The sequence below is a fragment of the Triticum urartu genome, chromosome 7 (genome assembly GCF_003073215.2).
Source record: "Triticum urartu cultivar G1812 chromosome 7, Tu2.1, whole genome shotgun sequence".
Taxonomy (NCBI): domain Eukaryota; kingdom Viridiplantae; phylum Streptophyta; class Magnoliopsida; order Poales; family Poaceae; genus Triticum; species Triticum urartu.
The window spans coordinates 111769045-111794336 of record NC_053028.1 but is presented as its reverse complement, the minus strand read 5'-3'; the positions used below and the strand labels follow the sequence as shown (position 1 = coordinate 111794336).

The 25292-nt window shown below is 47.3% G+C and overlaps 1 protein-coding gene and 1 pseudogene across 1 annotated transcript; both read right to left on the bottom strand.

The window, feature by feature from the left end:
* Positions 1-2912: 2912 nt before the first annotated feature.
* LOC125518505 lies at positions 2913-9526 on the bottom strand (annotated as a pseudogene).
* Positions 9527-10511: 985 nt separating this feature from the next.
* LOC125520857 (cysteine-rich receptor-like protein kinase 6) lies at positions 10512-15054 on the bottom strand. Its single transcript, XM_048685892.1, has 7 exons — positions 14132-15054; positions 12255-12380; positions 12021-12145; positions 11619-11829; positions 11242-11479; positions 11007-11157; positions 10512-10921 (listed from the first exon to the last, which is right to left on the bottom strand). Exons 1-7 carry the CDS (start codon positions 14934-14936, stop codon positions 10610-10612), a joined length of 1968 nt encoding a protein of 655 aa, XP_048541849.1. The 5' UTR covers positions 14937-15054; the 3' UTR covers positions 10512-10609.
* Positions 15055-25292: the final 10238 nt, after the last annotated feature.

Genomic DNA, 25292 nt, shown 5'->3' with positions numbered 1-25292 from the left:
TAATAGTATTTTGTAGGTACTCAGAAATATAAGATCATTTAGATCACTAAGTAGCTGGGGTGTGTATGTACTGATAAGCGTAAGCAGGTTGAATTACAGGTTGGTTGCCCCCTCCCGCTCCTCTCCCGCGACTAGGCAGCTAGGGTTCCCCCTCCTCCCCTCCCCCCGCCCCCGGCCGCCCGCCTCGCGCCCCGCCTCCGTTCCCTTCAGCCCTCCCCCCTTCCCCCATCCAGATCCGTCTCCCGCCGCCTCCCCGGGAGGTGGCCGGGGCGGAGCTCGAGCTCCTCACCCGCGGGCCCCCTTCTCCCCAGTCTCCCCCCGCCGCCGCCGGCAGACGCCCCCGGCGCTGGCTCGGGTGGTGCCAGCGGCGGCGGGCCTTCTCGTCCCCGCGTGCGCGTGCTCCCTTCCCGGGGCAGGGAGGCGGTGACGGTGCAGCCCAGCTTGGCTGCGGTCCGACGGCCGGCGGCAGGCGTGGTGTCGGCGCTGCTCCTTGGCGGCGAGGCGGCGTGGTGGTGCTGGGTGGCCGGCGTCACGCCCCCGACCCAGATCTGGGCCCGGCTGGCCCCATCTGGGTCCTAGCGGGCCGCCCCCCCGGCGTGGCATCGTTGTCTGCGGCGCGGTGAGGAGGAGGAGTGGCTCGGATATGGGGCAGCTGCGCCGACGGCGTGCTGGCAGTAGCGCGATGGCGGGAGCTTTACGGGCCCACGAGGGCTCGGCCGGGCCTGTGGGCCCACTGGCCTGGTGTGCTCCTACTATTGCGTCCAGACGGCTACCGTCGCTGACGGTGGAGGTGGGGCCCTCCCGCGTGCCGACGGTGCCGATGCCCTAGTCCCGGCTCTGATTCTTCGCCGTGTTGTCCTCACTTTGCAGTGTCGTGGTGAGACGGCGTGGGGGCCTCATGACCACGTTGGCGCAGGGTGGTGGTTGGTTTGGTGGCAGGCTCCGGAACGCCCGAGGTGCGGGTTGGGATTGGGGAAAACCCCTGTCGGCATGGCCGACACCGACGCGGTGGCGCCTGTGGGTGCCACCTGATCTTCCGGAAGGGTGTCGAGGGCTACCCTTACTCTCGCCTCTTTGTGTACCAGGGGAAATCCTTGGCAGCAGCATCGTCATCATCACGATACTTCTTGGAGGTGTTGATAGGTACCGGCGCTTCGGAGTCTTGGAGCCTGGTGGAAGATCCTGGTGGGCGCAGCGATCGCGAGGCTTCTTCGTTTTTGTTGATCCGCTGTTGTCGGCATTTGTTTCTTTTGCCCTGTATGAAAAAGGGTTTCCCCCGCTTTATATTATAAAGCACGAACCACAACAACAAAGCATCCGATACAAACGCACACCACACACCCAAGGCAAGATACATGAATGCCTGGCACCGACACACAACAACAATGACTACAAAGCACCTACAAGATGAGCAAAACGAATCCGCTTAGAGCCGACGGAGAACACCACCGAGGGGCGATCGTCCGGGAGGATGTGTAACGGATATGCCGGACCGAGGACTCCAAGACAGTGCCTCCAGGAAGGGCACGACCACGAATGCTGCCACCGTCCGATCCGAGGATCGAGTTTTCACCCGGAGTAAGATGAAAGGGGTAGAAGCACCACGACGGAGCCTGCAAGGAGGACACGACGTCCACGGACGCCGTCACCGTCTACCAGTACACAGACTTGGTAGATGATGTACCCCGGTGCTTCATCACTTCCGTCGCCCCGGTCCGCCAACACCCGCAGCCATGCCGCCCAAGCCGCCATGGATGCCTGCCCTCATTCGAGCCACGCAGCCCGCCCACGACCAACGTACGACTCCCACCGCCAGGGCCGCCGCCCCGCCATGAGACCACCCTGTAGCAACCAAAGGCCATGACTTTGCTCAGATTGCAACCCCAACAACCTCCAGAATCGCCGGCGGCCAGCTGCCACGGGAGGGGCCGCGAGCATACATCGACCGGGGGAAGGGGAAGGTGGAGAAGTGGCTCATGGCCACGACCGACGCCTTGCCGGCTCCAGCTCCCCCCCTGAAACTGAGTTCCGCCCCCCGCGTCGAAGGCCTAAGGCACCGGGAGGCATCGGCCGCCGCCAGACGCCGGAGAGGGAGCGTGGCCGAGCTGTCGCCGTCGCCGCCCAGAGACGCCACCAGGGGGACCCGCCCAAGTCGAGCGCCGCCACCTAGCCGCGAGGGCCCGACTGGGAGGGAGCAGCTCACCACCTCCGCTGCCGCGCCGCCCCCCACCAGAGACCACGGCGAGAGGTCGCCCGTGACCCGGTCAGCCACAACCCACAGCGCGTGACGCGACGCCGAGGCGCTGCCGGAGCACCGCCGCTGTCGCCACACCAGCCCGCACCGCCACCATGCCATCCGCCGCCCGACGCCACGCCACCATCGCCGGCCTGCTCCGGGGCGCCGCCGTGCTGCCACGCCTGACACCGAGCGCAGCGCCCCGCCCGCGGGATCGGGTTCGCGCGAACCCCCACGCGCGGGGGACGAGAAGGCACCGCCGTCGGCAGCGACGACCGGGCTTAGCCCGGCCGCGCCCTTTGGCGGCGGCGAGGGAGGAGGGGGAGGCGGAGGGGTGTTCGGCGGCGGGGATTTGGGGCCCTCCCCGGCGCTTCGCGGGTGGCGGCGGGGGAGAGAGGGAGGGAGGGAGACGAGCAAGGTTTGTCTCCATAACTCTAACTTGCTATTTACCCCTGTCCGACTATCATCAACTAGCACCACATCATCCGCAAAGAGTATACACCAAACGAAGTATTAGGAGTAAAATGCAACATTCTATTATTATTATTTTCTTGCTAAGATTAGCACGCATAAATTGAACACAAACATCATCAAGTTGTTTATTTATGCAGAAGCACTCGAAACAAAACAAGGATAATAGTCATGTAACTTATGAGTGATGATACTGTTCATGCTAACAAATGTATACTAACATGTGAAATAAATTATAAAAGGGGAAGCTGGTCTTGTGTCGGTGTGAAGGACGATGATTAAGTTTTGCGAAGTAGATGCCAAACTCGAACGGGACGAAATATATGTCCAACAACATACATGGCGAACTCTGTCGCAGGACAGCAGAAAGCCACCAAATCTGAATTCATAAACACAAACTCATGTGCATTCAAGGACAAACTTATCAGAAGCACTTCATAATCTTCGGGCGACTAGTCCCCGTATCCATACTTGTCTGGCACACCCAGCACCTGAGAATCCACCATTAGCGCATCAGAAAACTAATAACACAATATCCAAAGGCTCAATAAGACAACCTAGCTATCAAAGCAACAGAAGCTACAGCTACTTAAAATGCCCAGCTACTTAAAATGCCAACCTGATACTCGAAACACATCCCAGCCCTGTCCCAAGCAAGATTAATCCAGCCGATGCACCAACCGCCCCTGTCGACTTGTGTGACGAAAGACACCAATTTTCACCAGCGACAACAACATTGCGTGCAGGCGCTGTTTGTTTTTTAGGCCTTGTTTCTGCAAAGCAGTCCAAGTAATGAGAAATTTGACAATTGAAAACCATGGTAGTAGTAGGAAACATATGGTCGAAACTAAAAGAACTGCTCTAACAATCATCAAATTTCTAACATCTCCAGTGAACTCCACAAGTCCAACTACATAAATCATAACGGCGAGGAACCCCATTTCCCTGCTTTTTCCCTTCCCCCACCACGAGATCCCATTGCCTGACACCGCATCTGTGTGTCGGCTTGATCTGCCGCTGGGCCTTCTGCTGCCGGACGCGGGCTCGCAGGGCTCGCCCCCTGTTGTGCGCTCTCTTGCGTCGCCCATCTGCTGCCGAACACGGGCTCGAAGGGCTCGGTCCCCTGCCTCGACAATGGCGGCTGAACTTCTTCGCCCAATGGAATCCTGCAGATTCTATGCGATCCGGCCTAGGCGGTGGGCGCGAGGATTCTGCATCGCGGGATGGAGGCCTGGAGGTGCTAAGCCAGCGCAACAGGGGCGGCCGGCAAGGTGCAGGGCGCGGTTTCCATTGATCTGGAACCTCGAGATCCGGCGATTGCAGGTCCCTATACCGTCAGGCATGGACTCGATTAAGGAGGCTCTAGTGCTCTTCTCCCGCAAGGCGTCGTTCTGCTGATCTCGGCCTTCATCGATCTAGCCATCGACGAGTTCCGGAATTCTCCGCTGGAGATGTTCACGGATTGGCGCATATGATGCCCCTGGATATCTGGATCGGGTGAGATCCGGTCGTGCACGTCCATATAATTGGCCCAGTGGCTTCATGAGGGCGTGATGCGAAGCTCCGCTGTCTGTTGACACCATGGGACATATTGATATCTCGATTTCCATGTTGTCGATAGAGGCAGAGAATGTCATAATGGCTGCGATCTGAGGATTGAAAGGAATGGCAAAGGTGGCCTTGGTTGGGATGAAGATTTTGCTTCACAGGCCGCTGTCCGGACATGAATGCGGGGCAATGTTCCTGGCCATTCCGAACACATAGTACTTGTGAGCCTGGTGTTCGTTGACTTGTAGAAGTGGCCTCGGCAAGTGGGGGCAGCAGCACTGGAGGAATTCATTTTTGGTGGTGCTCCCGAAGTACCGAGTCTCGACTTTCAAGGTGAAAACCTAAGGGTTGGCCTTTATTGGTTTTACTTGGCAATGACCTGAAGGCATTGTTTTGAAAGCGCGTGGCTCCGGTGGTGCGTGCCCGGCGGCTCCGGTGCTTGGAGGTCGTCGGGCGACGCGGGTACGGCAGCGGCCGGGCGTGGCCGCTGCTCCGGTCGTGGATGGCGGCATGTCGTGGGGAGGTCTCGGTGGTGACCTCCCGGTGTCGTGACGGCTTCACGATGGCTCGACGGATCTGTCCGCGGCAGCGGCCGCTTCTCCGGCGTCGGCTTGTCTGCGGTCGGGCCGTCTCGACCTTCACCCCATCTCTTCGGTGCCCGGGCGCTACTCCCATCAATGGGCTAGTCCTCTCCCAGCTGCGGTCCACCGCTCGTCTCGCGTCCCGGTGCTGCAGGACCCAGCTCGTCCTGCGCCCGATGCGGCCGGACCGAGATCGCCTCGCGCACGGTGTAGCAGGACTGACCTCGTCTCCCTATCGATGCTGCAGGACTGAGCTCGTCTCGCGCTCGGGACATCAGGACGGGTCGGTGGATGCCAGTTTTGGCCGACCTATCGGGTCTCGACGCTGGGGGCGCCCAGGGGTGTGAAAGGTGGGACCTTTCCGCTCGTCTCTTTCGTTGGGGTGCGACGGATCTCGGGTGAGGTGGTGTCGTGGTCTTGGATGCTGGGGCGGCGGCCCTGGTGGTGGTAGCGTGGTGCTCGTGGGCAGAGCCCGTGCCTTGGTGCTGCCCGGTCACCATGGCCGTGTGGGCGGCGTGGTTGCCGGGGTGTGGCGTTCGGTGGCGATGAGTGTTGGCCAAGGTGAAAACCTGCTCTATCTCTGAACGGACCAACGGACCAGCGGCGGCGAGGATCGTTCCCTTCTTGAAGGCATCGTCGCGGTTCTCATTGCCCATCATGCGGCTTCGGAGGAAACTCTGATCTTTGGATCAGGCGGTGGCGGCGCTCCGACGTCGTTCCCTTCCTGAAGGCGCCGCCTTGGAGCGCATGGTTCGTCATATGTAGCTTCATCTCTACGTGATCGTAGTGCTAGGGGTGGTGTTGCTGCGCTCAGCGCCTATGTATCCTGCCCTGGGTGTGTGCGTGTGTTGCGGTGGCGTGGCGTGTGTTTGTACTGGATGCTTGTTGATTGGTGCTTTATATATAAAGCGGGGTGGAAGCCTTTTTCGGTAAAGCTCAGACTTTCTCCAAGGTGAAAACCTAAGATCTTTGATCGGGCGACAACGGCGTTTGTACACCGTTACCTTCTTGAAGGCGTTGCTTTTGGAGAACCTTTTATGTTTTCGGGTGTTGTCTTTGGCGGTGGTTGGAGTGTTGCTGCTGCGAGTGATTGATCATTGTGGCTGGGCCTTTTTTTCCCTCTTTTTTCTTCTTTTTTTTTCTTTTGGCTGTGTGCATTCTTGATGTCTTTTGGACATTTTGTTGGTGCAGAGGCCGGGTGTAATTGGTATCTCCGCGATATTAATATATTCCCTTTGTCGAAAAAAAACATTAATCATAAAAAGAAACAGGAACAACCTGAATATCTCTAATCACTGTCAGACTTCTCTTTGCTAGCTATGAAAACACATATTTGAAAAGAATTTCCCGATGGTATAATTTTTGTAGCATACGTTTCATATATTATTGGTCTTATCGATGGTCGGAGAGTAAATCTTGAAATACGAAATAGGCCCTATATATCTGGATAGAGGGTGTACATCACCTCACCAAGAGAAGAATTGGAAGAATTTAAAGCAAGTGTTATGTGTAAATTACCTGGGTGCCATCTTTCATATGCAGATCCTCTAAACATGCCACTCCTTCAATGTCCACTTTATAACTTTCCTTGCTCATGTGATCTATCACCTGAGTGCCCAGACCATTTTCCGTAGCAAAATCTTTTGGGTCCTCAATGTTATCCGGATCTTTCCCATCGTCAATCCGTTGGCAACCACCACTAAGTTGTACTGCACAATAAAAAATGTAACATGTGTGCGTGAAGAGGGAGTATATATAACTTAACATAACGACACCAATAACTAACAGAAGTACAAGTAAGCAAAATAAGATGTGCAGACGTTTAATGGAAGTCCGGCTGTCTCAGCAGCCAGATCTGTTACATTGGAAACTTACTAAGAACGGTGTGTTCTCGGTCAAATCAATGTATCTGGATGTAATTAACTCTAGCGTCATCCCGACCACGTTGCACGTTTGGAAAGTTAGGGTTCCCTTACGAATCAAAGTGTTTATGTGGTACGTGCATAAACAAGTCATTTTGATTAAGGATAACCTTGTAAAACGCAATTGGGTGGGCTCGTCTAGATGTAGCTTTTGCGATCATAACGAAAACATCAAACACCTCTTTCTTGATTGTCCGTTGGCTAAGATTTTGTGGCGGTCGATTCATATTGCGTTTAATATTAATCAGCCCACTTCTATCAATATGCTATTTGGAACATGGCTTGATGGGGTTGATTCTGATACTGCAAGACACATTCGGGTTGGCGTTTGTGCTTTATTGTGGGCAGTATGAAACTGCAGAAATGATTTAGTCTTTAACAGATCAACAAACATTCACTTTTTGCAGGTTATCTTCAGGGCCGCGGCGTTCATCCATATGTGGTCGCTACTCACTCCGACGGAGGCCAGGGAGCGTTTGGTTACTACGTCTACCCGATGAGAGATGGTAGCTCAGGATATTTTCAACCGGTTTGGATGGCGGTCATGTAATAGGATAGGCATGTAGTGCTCCTATTTTTTGCCAGCCGGTTGTGCTTTGGGTCTTACGTCTTTTGAGCTTTTGTTTATGTTTGCACTATGACATTTCGAGACTTTGTTACTGGATCATCTTTTTAATAATATGAGCCGTATGCATCTCTCTGATGCAGAGGCTGGGGTACACCCCCTTTTTGAAAAAAAAAGAAAAAAAAAGATGTGCAGACTTAATTACCAGACTCTCCAGTAGAAATGGTATCGGGTGGCATTGTCATTGACAACATCATATCAGTAGGTGGTGCCAATAGATTCTCAGAATTCAACGCATGCTCACTTTCCACATCAATATTTTCGGTCGTATCAGTACTTGTTGCCACAGGACTAGTTTCCATTGCAGACTCAGTTCCCATCAGATCCTGGGCATCAACCATCTCAGAAGTAACAACTTGTACTGCACACAGAAAATGTCACATGCATGCATGAAGAGAGAGTATGTACAACTCAACACAACGAAGGAATTAACCAAAGTAGTAATTAAGCTAAATAAGAGGCACGCCAGTTATTAGTTATTACCAGACTCTTGAGTAGACATAGTGGTGGGCTGCGTTGTAACCAATAATGCGGTGTCAGTAGGTGGTGCCCCAGAGCTCTCAGAATTCTCTATAGGCTCACTTCCCACAACCATCGCGTCAACAGCTGTTGCTTCAGGGCTAATTTCCGGAGCAACCTCAGTCCCCATCGGTTTAAAATGATCGTCGACCATTTGTTTCGTGACAAACAAGAGCTTGGGACGTCTGGAGTGGTTCTTTGTTGCTCCTTTCCACTCCTCTTTTGTTCCTTCGCTCACTCCATCATGAAGGGCGACCTCCGTAAGACGTGGCAGGGACTGGATCCTCGTGCTGCTAAAGCCATCCAGATCCTTGCATAGAAGCTGGAGGGACTCGAGGTCCGGCAGAGCCCCCTCTTCATTACCAGCCCAGTGATGAGTTCCACCACTATGCATAGGCGTTTCAAGCTTCCGAGTGCATCCTCTTCGATGACGAGATTGTCCAGTCGAGTTGCATTCAGCTTGAGGTACTTCAGGCCGCTCACGCTGTTCAGGGCTTCAAGAATGCCACTGCTCAGCTGAAGATGAGAGAATGAAAGACAAAGCTTAGTGAGACCACCTATCTTGGTGACAAAGAGAGGTAGGCTGGATATGTTGTTCCCTTGCAGCTTGAGCGAGCTAAGATAGCAGGATGAAGCATTTTCCAGGTCGAAATTCAGGATCTCTTGAGACCATGCGTCATTCATATTCAGTGAGAGTGAACGAGCTTTATTCTCATTGGTGCATCTCTCGATGAACTCCTTGATGGCCTCTGAGAGATAACATATGTTTTCAGAAGAATCGGCGCCCCTCCTGATGAACCCCTTGATGGTCTTTGTGACACGACTTAAGTAGCTGCTGGCATTGCTGGTAGACTCGCACCATATTTTTACCTTTGTCAGTTTATTCATTTCACCCATTAGCTGTGCAAATCCTTGGCTCTTGTGGTCCACAACAAATCCTGCTGCCGTTTGTAGTTTACTGGTCTGTTCATCTTCCAACCAAGCTTGTAGCTTACGCATTTTCTGGCCTCCGACACCTTGTGGGAGCTTGAACTTTCCAAACAGATGAAGTAAACATGGTAGCTGCATAACTCTTGTGGGCAGAATCTCTATATTCGTTCCTCTTACATCCAATGTCACCAAAAGTTGAAGCTTCTTGACCTCTTTAGGGAGAACTGTAATTTTAGAAGCACCCTGGAGGCTTAGATACCTGAGTAGCAACAGGTTGCTGCATATCTCCTTGAGGTGCTTGTCCTCCAAGTGTTCATGTCACTCTTCTAGATTCAAAACTCTCACCAACTTATACTTGGAAAAATTCAAGACAGATTTGTGTGCCTTGCCGAAGATTGTCAGAAAACGGTCAATGGTATATCATTTGGGTTAATTCTGAAGCTTGCAGCACTTCTGTTATGTAGAGAGAGCCAACGGACTTTACTGGGTAGAGGAACATCATCGTACAATAAGGTAACAACAGTTGCAAGGGTATCTCATGGGGTCCCTCTCCCGAGAAGTCCTCGCTCAGGTTGTCACCCTCCAGAAGCCGGCTGAGGTCTGGGCGGCCATCCACGTTCACCGCTCAAACCCAAGCCCAATCGATCAATACTCGAATTGCGCTACATAATCGGAAGAAGGGCAACTCAAGCATGGCGGACTTATCATGGCGCAAATTGGAAGACTTCAAGAGCAATCTCAACTTGATGAGTTATGATTGAGGGGGAGTGTTTAGACAATGTAACGTGTACGTGGTGCAAGTATAAACTGTGTACACATATAGATTGGGTTAGCGTTGTGTGCGTTGTACTCTAGGTGGTTTACGGTTTGTTGAGATCGATCCTTATCTGTATAGATCGTTAGCTTGAGGATCAATCCGGTAACAACCTAAACTACCTCCCTTGTAATCTATTCCCCTATATATACACGCAACGCGTCCCTACGAAAGCATACGCTTCAACCAACTTTTACACCGTGAACACTATGTAATGTGTTTGATCCCTTGCTCGAATCTCAGCGTAGTGACATCGAGGCAGTCCCCATGGGTGCACCGTTCGCTCCATGCACCCCCCGGCCCCGAGTGAAGGACGCAAGACGTTCGCTCCATTCTTCTTTTTTCTTTTGAGCGAAGGACACCTGCATCCGCGAAGTAGGCAGACAGTAGGAAGTGGGCAACCAGTAGAGCCACTCATCGGTCTCCCATTCGATAGGACTCTGCCAAGTTTCTAACTAGGCAAATGGTTTGCCGAGTGCCGACAAAAGGGACTTGGCAATACGAAGTGCCATGCGGCAAGGTCTTATTCGTCGCCTGTTGAGTTTATCAGCCAAAACTCGGCAGAGCCATGTGCCATGTGGTATCTTTGTTAACTGACTGTTTCGTCTGACGGTGTTGTTTGCCGAGTTCTCTTTCTGTCAAAACTTGGCAGTACGTACTTAAATGTTCGTCAAGTTCCTGATAATAAGATGTCAACAGTTTTAATGATTGGCGATCCGTGTCCAGCCGAGTCCTGTTAGCCGAGAACATAACTCGGCGAACATATCGCCGAGTTGATTCTGGGCTCTGCCGCGTTCCCTCAAAACTTAGCAAATATAGTGGTAGGTCTAGGATTGTTTCTGCGAAAGGTGTACACTTGTGCATATGATGTAATTATTTGGTATTATACTCGTTCCTATTGGACTGCCTGTACTTTGCAGATAGTTTCTTTACAAGGTGAACTAGTCGCACGAGTCTTTATGTCTACCTTGGTGCGAGCTCTGTGATGGAGGAATGAGTCTCCGAAGACATCTGCTCAATGATTAGCTCAGTAGTCTCTGAGTAGCTCCTGCTTCTATCCAAGACATAGGCTGGCCTGTAGGGAGCTTCTAGAGAGACGGTGTCGCTGCCGAGCATGACGACGATCGATGACATGGATGGCCGGTCAGTGGGTTTCTGCTGGACACACAGCAGCCCAATGTTGATGCATTTCAGAACCTCACCCCTGGGGTAGTGCCTGCCTAAACTGGGGTCTGCTATTTCTGCGATAGTTCCCTCCACCCAGTGCTTCCAAACCTGCATGCAATTCATATCGCTCATCAGCATGAGCTAGTCTAGCTAAAAGATGAAAAAGAAACTTGTCGAAGCTAATTGTACTTACAAGACAGAAGAGGTCTTGAAAACGCTCAGAGTTGACGGCGAAGTTGTTCCTTTGCCCCGTTACCATCTCCAGAACTAGAACGCCGAAGCTAAATACATCTAGCTTGGTAGAGTAGTGCCCGCGCATGGCATACTCTGGAGACATGTAGCCACTGCAGAGACAAGATTATTTTTCAGTCATTTGGCACGTCGATAATAATAGTAGCACATATTAAATTTGCATATTCGGATCTTACAGTGTTCCGATGGCACGGCTTGTGACTTTTCTAGTTTCATCGTCAGTAAAGATCTTGGCCAAACCAAAATCTGAGATCTTAGGTTTCATATCTGCGTCAAGTAAAATGTTGCTGGCTTTCAAATCCCGGTGAACTATCTTCAGTTGGGAATGCTCATGGAGATACTGCAGGCCTCTGGCAATACCATTCAGTATTCTGCATCGTGCTCCCCAGTCAAGTTGTTTGCCACTTTCAGGATCTAGCATGAAAAAAGGACACTTATTTTAGTTAAGAAGAAGTTCTAAATGACTTCCCCTCCACTCACTTTCCAGGAAGTAAATTATGCTGTGCCCCAAGAATTAACTCTGATATCTAACGAAGCAGAGGATGAGAAGTACCGAACAAAAAGATATCTAGGCTTCTGTTTGGCATGTACTCGTACACAAGCAAATGTTCTCCTCCTTCCAAGCATACACCGACAAGCCTAACTAGATTCTTGTGCTGCAGCTTAGCTATTAAAGCTAGCTCATTCTTCATTTGTCCTACACCTTGTTTTGAGATCTGACAAAGCTTCTTCACTGCCACTTCTTGTCCATTTGGGAGGGCACCCTGAGCAAGCAACAAAAATCTGTTCTCAAGAAGATCATTGTACTTGGCCAGCAACCACAAGTGCTGCCCCGCTTATTAAGTTCAATATTTGATTGTAGTTTTAAAATTAAAATTCCAATCTCAACACGTGTTTGGTTAGATATATACAAGCAGAACAACCTATAAAATTTTCAAAAACAAGAACACTATACCTTATAAACAGCACCAAATCCTCCTTCACCAAGTTTGTTCTTTTCATCAAAGTTGCTTGTTGCCGATTGTAGTGTGGACAGACTAATAAAGATGGACTCAAAACTTTCCATGTCATCTACATTTACTGCAGCCATCAGAGAACAATAAGTACCACAAGTAGATTTTTTTTAAAGGATATGATAATAAGTATAAGACATTTATGGTTGTATTGTCGCTACATCATATGGGCTTACCAAAGAGTGATGCTTTTCTTTGTGACCTCTTCTTCCGCCAGAAAAAAAGGCCAATTAGTGTGACTACGACTAGTCCACCCAATATTGCAAGTACAATTACGACAGCTAGAGTGGCCTTCGTTTTTCCTGAAATTTATTAAAAGAGATCCAAGTAAATATAATGCGCTAAATAGTGCGTGTTTGGTTCTTTGCCTTTGTATCACCAAATTCAGTGCAGGCAGTAATTTTGGTTAGGTTCCCGCAAAAAATAAGTAATTTTGGCTAGGAACTTTGGATACTGTTTGGTTCGTGACTAAAAGTTTCTCCCAATTTCATTTCCAAGCAGAAGTGTAGGAATACCAAAATTTAAAGAATAAGTCAGTCGAATGCTGAACTTTATTCACTTCTGCTTCACGACACCCCCCTAAGTGAATCAAGGATGAAGATTAAACGTACCCCTTCAACTGGGAGGTTATGATGGTCAAATTTGTGAGTAAAAGACAAAATTGCCCTTTTTAATTTGTGGAAGTGGGGAGGGGGCTGTACTTCCGCATGCCTCAACTTTATTTGGCTGTCGAAATTTTGGGATGGAAAATATTGGAAGAAACCAATCAGGCTTGTAAACCTAAAGATTGCTATTTTTTGTATCAGGTTTGGTACCATTTTGAGTTTCGGTGAAAGGGCATGCAGTTATGCTACTGCTTCTATTAATTTAACCTAGGTACAGGTTTTGTAAATGGACATTTTTTTAGTTGTAAATGGACATAATTAGTTGAGAGACAGCAGGAGTATATATAAAGCACCCATTTTAAGTTCTTCTATTTGACTAATAAAATATGTATAATATGCCACAAGAAATTTATTGTTAGAAACTAAATTTGACGATGAATCTCATTTGTTTTTATAAAATACATAATACATGTTTCCCTAGTTAAACCAAAGACCTAAATACTAGTGCCCGTCTTATAAACACAAGCGGAGGGAGTACTAAATTTGACGATGAATCTCATTTGTTTTTATACAATATAGTTCTCTCTTGAGAATTTATAGTCGTTTCTTGTGACCTTAATTTGTGCAGCGTACATGAATACTAATAAAAAAAAGTGAGGTGTTCTATGCCACCTCCTTTCATATATAGATGTCATTTACGAAATTAAAATAGCAATCACACAGTACTTTGTTTATATATCAGTAGAGTTATTTTTATAAAAATGATAATTATAAAAAAAATATTTATAATAAGCGCACCATACCTACTTCCCACTTACATGATTACTACTCCCTCCTTCCCAAAATATAAGGCGTGGTTTGACTTTTCGGGTCTTCATTGCACAACTTTGACTATGATTTTCATGTATATTGTATGTCTATAAAATAGTATACATACATACATATGAAATAAAATTGTTTTGCAAGACAAATACGACGATGCCATTTATACATGTTCAATCCATATACTTTGATATATATTAGTGGTCAAAGTCATGCATCAAAGACCGTAAAAAGTCAATCGCGCCTTATATTTTAGGAAGGAGGGAGTAGTAAAACTAGAAAGCTACCTGTGCACATATACATATAGTGTTTTAGACAAGGCCCTACTTTCACATGTATATATAAATTATGCTAAAATTCGAAAATATTTCATGAAAAACATTAATTATTCATAAAAAAATGGTGTGACAGAGTATTCACTTCAAATATGTATATACTCCACTAAAACCACGACACTTATTTTATTTTAGAATGGAGGGAGTACTACTTACACTTTCTAGAATGTCGGTGTATCTACGAACCAAAAAAAAGTGTATCTACGAACAAGTGAAAAGCCAATTTTTCGTTTACCGAAATTAGTCAACAAATGGGTACAACAAGACATGAGTGTTGCACGTGCAACTCACCTCCTGGTCCCCCAACTTGCAACCGCACCATGGGTTTGCCGTCATAGAAGGGAAATACGTCGAAACGCAAGCCGCAGCGCTCGCCAACCACCCTCGCTCCCGTGCGGTTGGAAGGGAATACCAGCCGGGGCATCCCCGACATGGCCGCCGCCAGGCATGCACGGCACTGCGCCGACGTCAGGTCCGGCGTGCACTGTGCCAACGAAGAGATCTTGTCGAATTGTCCGCCGAAGTAGTCCCTGTCAACGTCCATCTCACCGGTGGCGAACTTTCTGGTCGAGTTGGCCACCACTGCGTAATCAGCGGTGGCGTTGAGGAGCTTGGTGACGAAAGTCTTGAAGCGGGCGGCGACTGAGGAGGCAAGGGAGGGGGAGCTACTGAAGAAGGCATGCTGCTGCGAGTTGTTGGTGGACGCGAGGAAGTTCCGGTTGGAATAACGGACGTGGCAGTTGTCGTAGAACATGGTGACGTCCATGTCGGAATCACAGAGCACCTGCCCGTCCTTGAAGCCCGACTTGAGGCATACGAGACAGCCAAAGCTGGCGTCAAAGTCGCCGCGGCAGAGCGCGAGGGCGTACACCGTTTGGTTGGGGCCGGCGCCCATGGCGCCGGTGGCGAAGAGGGTGGGCAAGGAGGAGGCGTTGTCCGGGAGAGTGTCGGCCATTCGGTTGAGGCTGGCTTGGTATGCGCTATCGGTCGTGTAGGTGCCGCTGTTCCCGCAGACCTGCCAAGGGCTGGCATCGGCCGGTGGCGCGAACAAGGCGAGGATCAGGACGGTAACGAGTGTCCGGCCGCCGCCGTGCATGGTCGGCGTGTGCTATCTAAGTCGGGGAAGCTAGCGAAGGGATGGCAAAGAAGAGGTGGACGGATAGGTATGGAGTGGCGGGTGTCTGTGCAATGAAGGAGGTGGTGGCGATTTGTAGAGCTGCCAATTAAGTTTTGTGGACTTGTGTGTGTGGAGGGTGCGCGCATTGGAAGGACATTTGAAGGCGACACCGGGGAAAAATATCCCATGATACAAGAGGTTTTCCTACCTCAGATGATGACCTATTTGCTCTTATCTTAATCTATGTATATGGCCAAATTTATATATATATAAATAAATCAACATCTAAACATAAACCTTTTTTGCGGAAAATTTACAACATAAACTTAGACAAGTTTGACTTATTCCAAATCAAAGCTAAAACTACAATTATTTTTCAATGGAGGGAGTATTTATAACAGTGCAAGCTCAAACAGTTGTTGCTTGGAACTTTTTCTCCAAGCGTTTTCTCCCCTACCCCTCAGTGGCTAGGGCAAACTCTCCCATCCAAGCCTCGCTGGCGAGCCCATGGATTCACCTCCCCTTTGTCGGCCGCTCCGGCTGCCAATGGCGGGGAGGGGATCCCGGTACCTTTGCTTCGGCTAGTAGTTTATGTTAGGGTTTTAGTCCTCAGAGGTGCTGCGACATATCGGTTGCTTCATATCTATTCATGGAATGAATGACAATGTCTGTAGCTCCAGGGCACGTGTCCTTGCGGACACGTGCACGAAGCGGCTCGTTTTGGCGGCGGTAGTGGTCATTCGGTGGTCTAAAACCCTCGATGTAACTTTTATTACGTTGGAGGTGTTGTGTACTCTTGATTAACTTTTATAATAGATCGATCTAGAACACAATAAAACAAATACTCCCTTCGTTTTCGAAATATAAGTCATTTTAGAGATTTCAATACAAACTACATACGGATGTATATAGACATATTTTAGACTGTAGATTCACTCATTTTGCTCTATATGTAGTCTTTTATTGGAATTTTTAAAAAAGACTTAAATTTATGAATGGAGGGACTAGTTCCTTGAAACCAAATTAAGAAAAAGGAAACATGTTCTCACATAACATGGGGTTCATCTGGTTCTACACATGCGTTTGTGCTTGATCTATTGTAAAGTAGTTCTTGGTGCTTAGTTGTTCAGAAATTATTGAGTCCTACCTAAATCCATTTATCTTGTTTCAAAATATCTGATCCAAGGGTTATGATAGGCTTCACCACGAGCACACAGCGGCGGTCGATCAGGGCTGCCGCGACCCTGTGAGGCCATCCGACGCTGGAAGGACGGCAACGACATCGACGACGACAACGGAGGTGCCAGCGGCCTCGCAGGCCATGCCTACGAGGTCACCACTAGGTAACTCGCGTAATTTAATTTAGTTTTTTTAATTTTAGTTGAACTTGTTAGATAGCGTCTGATTTGCATGTACTATATGAAACTTGCTTAAGTTTAATCATGTTTGCATAAATTTGGTTTGTTTGTGAAATATCCATTTAAAATATGGATGGATATTTTTTTGCGAAAAAACTTCCAATCTATTCATCTTCAATCATGGCAGTACAACGAACACCAGAAATAAAAATTACATCCAGATCCGTAGACCACCTAGCGATGACTACAAGCACTGAAGCGAGCCGAAGGCGCGCCGCCGTCATCACCCCTCCATCGCCGGAGTTGGGCACAACTTGTTGTAGTAGACAGTCGGGAAGTCGTCGTGTTAAGGCCCCATAGGACCAGCGCACCAGAACAGCAACCGCCGCCGATGAAGAATAACGTAGGTCGGAAGGATTCAACTCGAAGACACACGAACGTAGACGAACAACGACGAGATCCGAGCAAATCCACCAAAGATAGATCCGCCGGAGACACACCTCCACACGCCCACCAACGATGCTAGATGCACCGCCGGAACGGGGGCTAGACGGGGAGACCTTTATTCCATCTTCAGGGAGCCGCCGCCGTCTCGCCTTCCTGAGCATGACACAAACGCTAACAAGACAGAAAAAAACGACTGGAAACGGAACCCTCCGAGCCCTCCCACCGGCCCTTGGCAGGATCCACCGCGCCCCCATGGCCCTAGGACCACCGGAGACGAGGCAGACCTGCGGCGGCGCCGGCGAGAGGCAGAAACCCTAACTTTCTTTCTTGAAGGAGGAGGATATGGATGGATATTTTGAGCACATGGTTGGATGGCCGCTCCCCTACCCGCTATGCGCGGACGTTTGAAGCGTACGTTTTGATGCATGACGTTTGAGATGCCCTAAGCATGGAGCAACTATTGACTGAAGCGTAGTCCTACATGGTGCTTTTTGTGGCAATACTATTCATAAGACGGTCAAACGTAAGCGGACGAAGGAGCTTTGGAAGTGTACATAGGCCGTAGGCTAAGGAAAATACCCAATGGTTCCTGAGTACATATGTACCCTATATGGGGATTTGCTTTTAATAGTTAAACAAAAAGTCAAAATAGTTAACAAACTATTTTAAAATAAACTTGACTTACTTGCACACTAGTATATAAATTTTCATAAAAAAGAACTACGTTGACTTCATAGCGAAAAAAACAAAATTTATTTACTATTATAGGTCACTATTCACGCTATATTGAGGAAAATTTTTGTTTTTTCTAAAAGAAGTCAAAGAGGAACTTTATGTTTTTTAACTTTTCTAACTAGTACAATAGAAAGTCAAGCTTTTATCTAAAATATTTTTAGAAATTTTGACTTTTTACTGAATTACTATTTCTTTTTGCATATAAGGTACATATATACCCAGGAACCAAATGTTCCCCTCCGCTAAGCGAAATACACAATGGTTCCTGGGTCCGTAGGCTAAACCCTACCACTTTAGCTGTCTCAGTCATTGCATACTATGCAACTAAAAAGTTAACCTTTTTTTTTGCGGGGAACTGAGTATATGGCTTTGTGGCGGAGAAGATTCAACGATCTGAGGATAAAACGATTATTAAACCTCAAATTTGGTTTAATGACATGACATGTCATGGATCCCGCCTGCAAGTGACATGACATGTACCGCACCTGTTTATGGGCATAACTGAGCATAGTCAAAATTGGATGTATTTTTCAATATTCTGTAAAGGTGTTTTTTAAAGGTTTATGCTACTTAATATATGGCATTTGTTCTTTTTGCAAAAAGAAAGTAGTGGAAAAATCAGCTAGTGGGCACCAATTTAGGGCATTTCCAATGGCGACCCGCAAACCGCCCGCATACGTCCGGATCGCGCTGTCCGGACGACGCAAGCCATCCAACGCGGGCCCGTATCGGTCAGCAGCGCTTCTAGACGTGTTTTCTCCCGCAAACCAGAGACAAACGTGGGAAACTTTACGGGTGTCCGGACCGCTCCCAAGCCCGCTTCTGATCACACTGGCCCACCCAAAACCCCTCTCCCTAGGTCGTGCGCGTTCCCGCCCTGCGCCAGCTGCCCGCATTCATGCCGCTGCAGAGCGCGCCGGTGCACATTGAAGACGACTCAGAGCGGACACGACCTCTCACTACCTCCGCCATTGAAACGTTGCATCGGCCGAGGGCGCCAACCGCTATACGCCCGGCTAAACACGCCTCCTCGCCGTGTTTCAGACACCTCCATTAAAGCCACGTGGAAGCCGAGAAACCTACTCCGGCCACACTTTTGTTCATGAGCGGGTGGCATTGAACACAACACCGGGCAAGCTCCTCCCGTCCGCCCGCTATTTAAAGGAGGCCAGACGCCCAGCAAGAATCGCACCACTCCACCGCTCCCCATCTCCTCATTCCACCATTTTATCCGCCCTTTCGATGGCATCCAACAAGCAGAAAGAGCTGTTCTTCGACATAAAAGCCGGCTGGGTGGCCCGCCGGATACGAATGAGGCAGCTCGGCGCTCCGTCTCCCTCGCCTAGTCCGGCGGAGCAAGTTGCCGCCCCAAGCCGGCGCGTGGTTCAGCAACTCGCCGCTCCAAGCCAGCTCACGGAGGAGTGGCGAGTTGCTCCAGGCCGGCACGGGCATCGTTGCTGTCGTGGGCGACGCTGTGTCATACCGTGCCTGCGACCGCGCCATCCGCCGTCAACGCTCATGTAGCTGCGCCATGCCGGCAGAGAAAGAAGTTGGTTGTGCGAAGATCGAAGAGTCTGCGGCCAACGCGTCCACGCCCGCCGCTATCATCGAGGAGAAGTAGAACACGGGAGGCCGCTGCCGCTTGGGTCCCATGAAGGCCACCGCTGAGGCGACACTGGCGTACACAGACGGTGTCTTGCCCTCTCGCAGTCAACCGCCGTCCCCTAACTCAAAAACCAACTTTCATCCATGCAGCTTGGGGACCCTTCCCCTCCGGCTGAAGTATCAGCCGGCGGTTCCACTCTGATGAGCAGTGGAGAAGCAAGCCGTCCTTTGCACTGAAGCATATACCTCCGGGGCTCACAGCTGCCGCACATGGGGACGACAATGGAGACCCGCCGCGACCGACAGTAGACTAGTAAGGGTATCCATGTCTTCGGAATGGATATCCGCCGGCACGGCCGTAGACTAGTTTATTCTTTAGTCTGGTATCGTTTTTAGTTAAAAATGTGTCCAAAATGTAAACATTTTCGTCCAGTTATATGAAATATGTCATGTTTATATGAAATCCGTCATGTTTATATGAAATCCGACCGTCTTCGCATGAATTTCATCCGGTTTGTTGAAAAAGAGTTTGAGATGTATGCGGCACGGTTGGATTGCGGCCCCTCGCATCTGTGTCGCCGGCCGGATGCGGGAGAAAATTTACGGGTTGCCAATGGAGATGCCCTAAGGTCACATATGCAAAATAATAAAACTTAAATAAAATGGTCATCACTTTAAACATTGGTTCTTATAATTTTCTTGATGAACCATGTTTTTTTAATGCTACGGTATTTTTGTCCACCAGCACACATCCACCATAATATAACTCAAACGGTGTTGAGTGCCCGGAAAAACATACGACATACTCGTTGTCAAGTGTGTAGAAAAACACTTTGGGAAAGCTCGAAATGATGGTTTGTCCAGTACAACACACATCGAAACCTTTGTTGATTGTTTTTGGCATAAGTCAAGTGTTTCTGGCACTTAAAGAAGTATAGAACTCAGTAGTGGGTTCCAGGGAATTGAGTCTAATCATCATCAGTTTACGAAGAATAAAATAAAAACGGCAAACAATATGTAAAGCTTTGGCTAGCTCCGACAAATCAAACCACCACGCGCAAGCTAGCAAAAAACTTTTCCTACGTCAAGCGAACCATCTACCCGACACCGGGATAAGATGTGGCCACATACACCAAAACACCGCCTTCAAAAAGGACATGATCAGGAAGAACCATAGAATTTGCATGTGAGACATTGACTTGGCCAAGATATTTTTTTCACAGATACCATGGTCCCTAGCTGTCTCTATAGCTTGTCGATTCTGTGACCCCACATGGAAATTAACCCTTGCTTGATTCCCTTCCAAATAGTACACTAGTAATGCCGTAGTCACTAGCCAACAACTCAAGTCAATTTTCTCCAAATGTAATTTGTAAAATAGCAATGATTACATTACTATTTTGTATCTCTCTCTTGTCGATGTTAGAAAGAACCCAACTCTTTCTAGACTGCAAAAATTAGTTCTCGGCAAAAATTCTTAGCGACTGATAGAAGACATGATAATGGACACTTGAAAACAAGCAACACAGATATATTCCTGTCGATAATTTTAATAATAGACATTGTTAAATTCAAGAAGTGTAGTCATGTTTTTAGATTTATACTCTTAGTAAGTCGGCGTAAGTATCATTATCTGCCCTCTAAATCTCCAGCTGTTTAGCTTACAGTTTACTTACGGGCTAGTGGCATGTTTTCAGGCATATTTTAGTAATTGGATCCAAAGAAGAATAAAATAGAGTAAGTGGGATGCAAACTTGAATATATCGCAACAGTACCTCTGAAGAGATAAGGCTTATGGGAAGGAAAGTAGGAATCCAAAAGTCAGGAATTGGATGAGCATACCACTTCATCATTGTAGAATATGATAAGATTGACGATTTGATGAAAGTAGCTCTAAAATAGGCTATAGACATGAGACAGAGCCAACAGTTGGGTATTATTAGCTATGCTCTTATGCAGCCATATTGCAAGTGGCCCCATGAAGCATTGTCTTGGCAAAGACTTCCAATTGCGAAGCTCACTATGGTCCTGCGGCCGCCCATATTGATCTTGTCATTATTGTACCCTCAATGTAATTAACCCTGCATGTTTTCCTTCTAAACGATACTACTAGACAATGCAAGGTAGGAGCTTTGTCGGTTTCATTAAGTTAGAAAAGGAAGAAATATAGAGTGGCCCAGTTTATAAGAAAACTAGGCTGAAAACCACAAACCCCGATAAAAAATCAAGAGAAACCCAAAGAACAAAAGCCAAAAACGAAGAAGACACTAGAACTTGGGGATAGTGACCAGAGGAACATGACATCAAGGAACCTCATCTGAGCTTGCACAAGAGTGCCAAGCCAAAGCCAATGAGACGAAGATCATGATCAACCTATCTGACCACCACACATTCGAACAGACTCATCCAAACCGAGATTGGCCACAGCCTATGCATTCAAGCCCCAATGACTAACAATATTTTGTGGGAAACATCCTGCAAGAACCCCCTTCAATTTTCCGATGCCCGCAGAACAAGCAAAGAATTTGAGAATGGGCTAGGAATCTATTTGTCTAGTAACATTATTTTCCAACATAAATAATGGTGTTTTTTTTGTAATTCAGCATTCTCTAGATTGCAAGATTAAAGAAAATAGTTGATCAAGTGATAGCCTATCACACCTGTTGCCATAGAAAGATTAATTAAAGTGTGGGTGTAAAGGGAACTAGGGTTGCATGATTCGTCGATTGAAGCTCACATGGAAAAGAAGGGAGAGAGAAAGAGAGAGAGAGAGAGAGGGAGAGAGGTACTTAATTCTTACTCATGCATTTATTGTGGTTCTCTTTGTTCGAGTATGTGTAGCCATTTCCCAATATTAATGCTGATGAACTGTTCAATTATACTCCCTTCGTACGCTGGTCACAATGGGTAGGAACTTAGGAGTAACATCACACACTCCAATACAAGTTTGCTTATGTGGCACATATTTAATGAAGAGAGAGGTTCTTGTGGTAACTAGTTAAGTTACCGGAACATCACACACTCAAAAAAACAATGAGTCTATATCCTAATAAATACATCGCTGCATGACATTATATACATGTTCCTACCCACTATGGAGGTAGTAACATAGTCTAGGAAACTATGTAGGTTACTAGCTTATGTTCCTGCCCATTGTGACCAGCCTTAGGCACATTATAAACACCAAATTTCACAAAACGCTTAGGCACGGTGCATTAATTCACACCTCGTTTCTTGTTTCTTGACATGAATAAAAAAATAAACCAATAAGAGATGTGTGGCGTGCAAGCTTTCAATGACTTGAGACTATCTAGCACGGCATGCAGCTGTCAGTTTATTGCATGCAATACTATTAATTAACAAATAAAAATTAAGTTTCTAGTTTTCTCCTCCACTTTGGTCGCGGTGCACAATCTAAGATGACTAATGTACCGTTAAGGTGAGAGTTGTATTTTCCCTTAGATATATCGCCTTAAAAAGTTTACTTTTTGACGTAAAATACCGAAAATCCATCTCTGCACCCGAGCTCATCTGCACCCGTGCTGACAAAAAAAATCAAAACAAATACTAGAAAAAAATCAAAAAATTCCAAATTTATTTTGTATGGTAGACAATTTGATGCGTGATACCCGCTCCAAATATCAAGTCATTTGGACACCTGAGCAGCTCTCAACAAAAAAGACAAATTGGGGTTATGTAAAAATGTTTACTGTTCATGTATTGTTTTGACCCGATTTGTCTTTTTTGCTAAGAGCTGCTCAGATGTCCAAATGACATGAAATTTGGAGTGGGTCTCACGCATCAAATTGTCTACCACACAAAAAAAATTGGAATTTTTTGAATTTGTTTTGAATTTTTTACTTTTTTTTCTAACCAGGTGCAGATGAGCCTGGGCACCGAAACGCCTTACTCCTTTAGTAAGTTTGTGCATGTTACTTTGTAACTTTACTTCTCTATAACAAAAATATTGGTAATTTAGCTAAGAATTTTCACTAAGTTAGAACATCCTTTCTGTTCACGTGGAGCTCGATGTGGGCACGCGTCGACTTTAGCCAAATAAATAAAGACTTTTCTGTTCACGTGGAGCTCGATGTGGGCATGTGGCCGTCAATATGGGTTTTGTCGACATTGTGGCCCCACGGTAATTAACCTTCCTTGACTGCTTCTAAACAGTACGCAGCAGCCATTGGCCAGCATGTCAATTATCTTCCGGTAGTCCGTCAAAATTGTTGACCAGGTGATAGCTGACATGACAATGGAGCATATATTTTCTACTTCTTATTAGTCCCTCTTGTATTTATGAGTCCATTGTTCACTGTTCACCCTAAAGACTATTCCCTGGTGGTGACCATCGTTTGCCGTTTCCCTGCATTAGTCTGCCAATTGTACGCACGACGATTTTTCCTACAATTTTGGTGGACTAGACTGTTAGGCTAGTCATAGTGGAGAGTAACTTAGACTAGTAACATGCATATGTTACTAGTTTTTGGTACTACTTTCATAGTGGGTAGTGTCATATATGTGGTAACATAGATGTTTTTATTTATTATTTTGTGGACTCATTTTGCATTGGGAATCGCTATGTGATGGTAACATATTATGTTACTTTATTTACATCTCTCCTCATTAACTGCTTGCCACCTCATCATTTTTACTTATGTGGCATTTATGTTACTACCTATATTACTCCCACTATGACCAGCCTTGTTGATTTGACATAGCGGGGTCCACATGTTGAATTGCTCGCGCCCGATCCTATAGGTTGTTATATGTGTCGGAGATCTCTCAGCACTAAACACATTTTTCTACATGTTGGGTTTTTTTATTATTTGCGATGATATTGGTTAGTAATATCTTTTGAAAAGAAGGTAAGTGCAAATACTAGCTTCAGTGGTAAGATTACCTCAGACACAAGGCACAAGGCTGGTGTGAAAGGGGAGCAAGAGTGCAAAAAAGCAACCAATTGGAGGGGCATAGTTTCTCTTCGGTTCTAGAATATGACTAAACTGATGATATGACGGAAGTGGCCCAAACTTTTGAAAGTTAAGGTGCCATTCCATTGTATGTGGACTGACTCATATCATATGAGAAGATTTCGATTCTTTGCGCTACTTGTCCATGCAGCCATGCCTACCTGTGGGCTTCATTGTAGTGACACAAACACCTTAGTTTGTTGTTGTGAGGAACACCTAAGTATGGTTTAGACATGCTCGTCTTCAGCTGAAGGCATGTTGCATAATCACATGGTTCTAAAAATAGCTAAGAATTTAAGCTTTTGCTAAATGCTTCATCATGTGCAAATTGGCAAACCTCTGGCGAGTACTTTTGGATTGCTCCAGCTACCATTCCGAAACCTCTGGTGAGTACTTTTTTTTGAAAGAGCGCAGGAGAACTGTGATTCCATTAAGCGGAAGGGCGGCTGGAAGCCAACTGTACGGGGATGACCGCAAGCAACATAGCAGCGATCAAAAGAAGAAGAAAAGAAAAAGGGAGCCGAAATGCTACTCCTCCCAGTTAAGGTGCCGGCCGCCGGCCAGCGCCCATTGCCTAGGTTCATCGATCAATAGATCAAGAACCTGCTCCACTTGTAGCTCCGTATCCCTGAAGATGCAGGTGTTCCGTTCCTTCCAGATGCACCAAAAAACCTGATGAGTACTTTTTTGCGGGGGAACATTCTGAAACTTTGACAAGCTACCATAAGTCATTAGTTAGGCCTATGAAAAGTTATTGGTATTTATTTTAGAGCTCAATTGTCTTGCTTTTATTCGCTAAACCATCCCCTTGCCATCTTAGTATTATGCATAGTAACTCACAAAATTGCTAAACTGGCTTCTTTTATATTGCGAACTGTATGATCAAGCGTAGTATCTACTGTCATATATGGTACCACGAAGAACTTGGAAATAATAATAATTACAGTGTTGTTGAGATAAATTGCATTGTACTACACTGACTCAGTCATAGGACGTTGCCATCCATGGAGATGTCTGTCCACATGAAGCCGGTCGGTTGATTCCAATACCATGGCCCACAACAGCGAAGGCTGCCTTTTTCTCACTCAACCCAACAGGACCGCTAAGCCACCAGCTGTCCAGCCAGCAAGTCAAGTCAATGCACGTCCTACTCCTACCTCAAGCAGGGGGCGCCCTATCCCCATGGCTTGCTTCCCCACCACCACCATACAAGTATA